This window comes from Chelonia mydas, chromosome 3 (genome assembly GCF_015237465.2).
Source record: "Chelonia mydas isolate rCheMyd1 chromosome 3, rCheMyd1.pri.v2, whole genome shotgun sequence".
Lineage (NCBI taxonomy): Eukaryota > Metazoa > Chordata > Testudines > Cheloniidae > Chelonia > Chelonia mydas.
In genome coordinates this window covers 60,255,022-60,260,716 of record NC_057851.1, presented here as the reverse complement: position 1 = coordinate 60,260,716, position 5,695 = coordinate 60,255,022, and the positions used below count along the sequence as shown (strand labels likewise).

The following is a 5,695-nucleotide window of genomic DNA, read 5'->3' as shown; positions in this document are numbered from 1 at the left end:
TATGTTCAAAGCACAATGCCTCCCATTGACCTCAATTGCAACTGCGAGTGCTCAAAACTTCTGCAAATTAGACTCCAGGGTCTCAAGTTGATATTCAGAAAAGGAAGAACTGGCCACTTCACTTTCCAACTTCTGCCACAAATGAGCCTGGGCTCATCAGCCTCATTCACTGCACAATCCTGATTCGTTTCCAAAGCATAGTCCTTTCTGTGCACTTCCTCGTGGTATGTTAGGACAAATCTCTTCCAGATATGGCATATGGATTTATGAACTGGTATTTAATTTTTTTTTAGTCTGAAGTTTACATGATTACATTTAGTTTTACAAAAAAATAAATAGCAGTGTTACATTAGTCAATTTTTAATCTATGTTTACCTTTAATATATTGACCATAAAACTTTTTCCCCTCTTAAATCTTTGTTGTGGTTGTTATTTAGGAACAGAAAAAGGTGTTTTGTTTTTAAAGTAGGTCTTGCTTGAAATACAGGGTTTCTAGAAGTAAATCATTTAGGTTAACCTCTCCTAAAATAGGTCTGAAGAAGAGTTCTGCAATAGTCTCTGCATTAATGGCTTTGAGGCTCGTGAGCAGCCCAAGAATCCAAGCAAATCTGCCTCGGTTTCTGTTGTACATCATTGAGCTAAATTCCAACAGAGTGCGCTGGGCTTCCTGCTGCAGGGTTTGCACGTAGTGACGAAATCTTAGGCCAGGCAGTTCTGTAAAAACAGGAATAAAACAAGGAAAGCTTTTTTGAGTAAAATTAGTTTATGATGTGTCCTCTGTAAGGGTTTGTATCCATCCCTCCAGCTATGTCTTTTTTTAAAAAAAATCTCGTTTTATTTATTCATTTTAGAAAGATGGGAGAATGTGCTTAGGTAGCTTTAGTAAACATTGTGTAGCATTTAAAACCCAGTATAATGCAATCAGACTATTATATTAAAAATGGAGTTTTAGAAAAAAAGACAAGATTAGGGAAGTGACTTAGATTAAACACAGAGAGGCAGATTCTGTGCTATAGCTCTAAGACAGACAGCACAGAACTGAAAGCCCATGGGAAGAGATAGCGAAGGTGGGTTTACACCAGTGGCTCTCAACCAGGGGTACCCAGAGGTCTAGACCAGGAATGATGTATATACCCTTAACCCTGTCCTTGGCCTGCAGCCTAGCATTCCTGTCCTTTGCCTCTGCAAGGCCATCCCACACCCCTTTTCCCAGCACAGATCCCAGGCACATAGAGCAGTGCCTTCTGCAGGGTCCAGAAGATGATGAGTGCCACAAAAAGAGTGGATCCCAATCCCCCATGGATGGGGAGATCAGTGCATGACGTGTAACCTGTATACGTGGCTCTGAAGGAGGAGCATCCCACCCACAGTTAAGAATTTAAAGTGCTGGAGATTACACTGTTTTGCCTAGTAACCTGGAGTTTTCTCCAGATAGCTGAACTTCATGGATTATTTTTTTAAACAGAGATTTTAGATGGTATCTTCCCTCCGGCCATAGCAGCTGGAGGAAGAGAAGAAGAGGCCTTGCTGCAACTAGACTAGCTGGAAACAAAGGGTTTAAAGTAGTCATTTTTTCCCTTTCTCTGTATTTTACACCTACCCTAGATTTCTAGGTAACTAGAGTTGCAATCTCTCAGCAGAGGTCAAAACCCAAACTATTATAGGGAGAAGCAAGAGATCAAGAGGTTTATTTACTCAGAATGGATTCTTCTCCTGAAACTTGCTACATTTTCTCATTTGTTCTCTCTTTTTATATGTAACAAACCAATGTTTTCACGTTACAAATATTAATACAAAGAAATTACTTGGCTTAAGATAGTGTGCAAGAAGATTCACTGATGTATAAGTGTCTCCAATCAAGTTATAAACCACTGAAAAATGACATTTATAACAGAAACCCTGACATGGTCCTAACATTAGCATTGCATTTGACACTGATGTAATAACAATGCTATTTTCACTCTTTCAGTCTCATCACTGTTTGTTTCTCAGTGCACTGTCAGAAGTAACTGAGAGCAATTTAGCTTCACTGTTCACATATGTGGGGCATTTTCCATCCACTCCCTTGGATTTGAGCCATAATTTACATAGTAGCCTCTCTCCACATCCCACAGGAAGCCTTGAGGATTTTCTTAACCCTCTTTTCCCCCCACATTTTCTCCTGGCAAAGGCTGTATATCCAAGGCATTAACCTCCTTGCTAGGGATATCTTAAGTGACTTCCCTTTGGAGTCAACACAGCCCTGCCGTTTTTTGGAGGCATCGTTATTGAGTGATATGAGGCTTTTTCCTTCCCACAAGGGGCAGAGCATACTGTCTGAGCCCAATCCACAGACTGCGATTTGTCCCTCTCCGGGCCAATAAGTACCAACTCTGAGTATTCTGTATGGCAATGCAGAACATTGCTACTGAGTCACGCAGCCTTGCCTTTCCAGGCTCTTGCATGCTCTTAAGACCGGAGTCACAGCCATCATCCTTGCAGCCAAGGAGGGGATTAACTTCAAAGCCTGACAAACTCTGCTCCTTAATCAGCTAGAGAAGTTGCTGTTCAGCAACATGAGGCCCTCTGGTAGGTTCTAGAAACAGTGAGCACCCTGCCTGGAATCCCCCAGCCCTCCCCTCACGGGTAGTAAGCATTTTGGATGGTAGTAAGTGAGTTTCGAACAATTACAGCTCAGACTTGCAGAGCATTAACTTTGGACCAAGCATCAAGCACTGAAGCAGAGGCAGTGATGCAAAAGGTGGCTGAATTTATGTACTAAATACCTTTTGGCAAGTGGAATTTTCTTGAGAACTGCTGATATAATAATCCAAAAATGAGAGCTGCACAAATGAATCTGCACTGAAATAGGCCTGGGGAAGGAGGAACAGGCTAGTCGGCTGAGCATGGGCATATGAGCCACGGGCTCCTAAATTCGAATTTTGGCTCTGAAACTTTAACCTTGAGTAAGTCGCTTACTGTCTCTGCCTCAGTTTCCTCATTCAAATCGTTTCTTCAGAGGGGCAAAGTGTGTTAACGAATTAAAGTTTGTAAACCACAGCGTGATTGTGCACTCCCATAATGTGGATTTGTTTTCAGAAGTTCAGTAACTGAAAATTATTCACAGTAAAGCAAGCAAAAATCCCACCGGTTCAAATTTTCTCATGTAGCTGCAATCCCAGGATACACAAGACAATATAAGATGCCCTAAAGATACCTTAACAATGAAAACCACATCTTGAATTCCACTTGAAAACACATGTGAAGCCAGTGCTGCTTCTAAAACACACTTTTAAAATGCTTCTTGCAAGAAATGTCACTAAATGGACAGACATTTTGCTGTAGCTGACATGTTCAAGTGTTCTTCTGCGGGTAGCGCCAAACAGAGCACACTGTGGATGGTTGTGTCATGAACGGTAATTATTGATGGAGTCAAGGCCCTGATCCATAGCTCATTGGAGCGAACAGGAGTCATTCCATTTACTTCAGGGGGCTTCAGATCAGGCCCCTCATGCCTCATTCATTCTGTGGTTCTGAAGTAGCCAACCCCCTTCGCAAAGGATAAGCTTTACTTGTCTCACTCCCTAACCATGAGGAGTGAGAAGGTCCTAACTTTTTTGAGTTTTCTTAGTGATTGTTATACATCGACCCAGCTGTGAAAACAGTGATGTAGAAAATGCTAAATTCAAACCGCAACATATTAACAAAAAAGCTATGCAATTTACAACACAGTGTAATCTCATGGGTCCCTTACTCACAATGCTCAGATCCCACAGCTTATGTATAATGTCTGATTTGTTGATGAACTCTCAACACTAAATATTTTACATTGTTTGCAATGTTGTAGCCGTGTTGGTCCCAAGATCTGAGAGACACAAGGTGGGTGAGGTAATATCTTTTATTAGACCAACTTTTGTTGGTGAGACACACAACTTTTCTTCAGCCCTCACGAAGATCTCTGTGGAGCTCGAAAGCTTGCCTCTTTCATCAGCTGAAGTTGGTCCAGTAAAAGATATTACCTCACCTACCTTGTCTCTTAATAAATATTTTGGGTATTTAGGAAGTCCAGTTACAATATGTCTAATATCAAATTGTACACATTTATCCCTCCCACATATTTAATGCAGCTATATTATCTCTGTCCATAAGTCTGGAAATCAAAGTTTTAAGTGACAAAGTAAGTTTATATGACCTAATAATTTCTTAATAAAGGGCTTTTTTAAAGCCATTTGTTTTTACAAAGGGTAACAGGGTGAGCATATATAAACCTAGATATCACCAGAAGTAAATTCAGAAAAAAGGTACTTACATTGCTGAATGCTGATTTTGAAAGTGGTTAGCTAGGATGACAGAAATCAGTTTAAAAATCCAAACATCTGTTTGCAGATAGATTTTAAAATATTTTTAGACACACACTTAGCTGTGCATTTGTCTACAAATATTGCCATGGAACTTACCAGGGTTAAAGAGAATAATTCCTTTCAGATAGGCATATTCTTTTGCACATATGTCTGAATTCCAGAAGTTCTCCAGGAAATTCCTCATCTTCTGAACGTCTGCTAATGATGCTCCCAGGGAGGAGTTCTCCACGTTGTCAGTATCTGTCAGAGACTGATTGAGAAGGATTTTTTTCAACAAACTAGGGACTGAAAGCTCTTCCAGTTCAAAATCCACCCACTCCTGTGCCAGGCCCAAGACAAAGAGAGGGGCCCAGCACTGTTGAACTAGAAGTGCCTGATCCTCCTGGGGCAAATGATAAAAAGAAGGCAAGTTTCTTATAAAAGTTATCGTCTTTAAGAGTACTTCAGAAGCTCTCATGCAGGTGACTTCTGGAGTTCTGAGGACAACTTTCCTGTTGCCCTCACAGGGACAGCCAGCACTTGATATCGAGTAGCAAGGATGGTAGTCCTGGGGATGCCATGTGGTCTCATCCTGCTCTTTGTTAAGAATCTGGTAAAGGATGCTCTGGGGATGACTTGTCTCACACTGGCATTTTCTAAACTTCTCAGGTGAGGCCTGACTAGCCATACCCACTTCCTTGAGGGTTTCCTGAGCAGTGCACTCACTGCATCAGGATATTATATGCAGAACTATGCTGCTGTAGTACAAGAGAGTCTTTCTGCCAAACAGCTAGGCATTGTGTGCTTTTTATACACTTAGCTGAACTGAAATGTGACCCTGAGCTGTAAAGCTACCTTGAACTTTATTTGCTCCAGTGTGTTTTTATTCACAGCCAAACAAGGCGTGGCTTAACCAATCCCAGTATCTTGCATGACTGAAATTATCTGAATGAGAGAGCCAGGGCTGGTTGACTGAGGAACACAACAATAGAAGAGGTATTCTTTGCCGTCAGGCATCATTGCAATTTTGTAGTGACTGTCCCCATGTCATGACACCAAGGACTCTAATGCTGTCAATCATAGTGATATTTTTACAATTGCAGGCTATGTATCATATATAGCTTGCCCTTGAGGGGAAGGTCAACAGAAAAACATGCTAACTGCAGAAACAAGCTACTTGTATTTTTATAGATACACTGACCTTGTTCATGTCCATGGCAAAACAAGATGCAGAAGTGTATTTATACACATTAATGCTATTGATAGATCTCATCAGTGAATCTAAATTTTGATTTCTGTAAATTTGAGACATAAGAAGGACATATTTGCAAGCAGTGTGGTGTTTTATAATTAGTAATGATTATTTCTTACAGAGC

The 5,695-nt window shown here is 40.8% G+C and overlaps 1 protein-coding gene across 1 annotated transcript; it reads right to left on the bottom strand.

Moving 5' to 3' along the window:
* Positions 1-360: 360 nt before the first annotated feature.
* On the bottom strand, positions 361-5,065 carry LOC102939725 (nuclear receptor subfamily 0 group B member 2). Its single transcript, XM_037894370.2, has 2 exons — positions 4,437-5,065; positions 361-714 (listed from the first exon to the last, which is right to left on the bottom strand). The coding sequence occupies exons 1-2, from the start codon at positions 5,005-5,007 to the stop codon at positions 461-463; spliced, it is 825 nt and encodes a 274-aa protein (XP_037750298.1). The 5' UTR covers positions 5,008-5,065; the 3' UTR covers positions 361-460.
* Between the last annotated feature and the right edge of the window lie 630 nt (positions 5,066-5,695).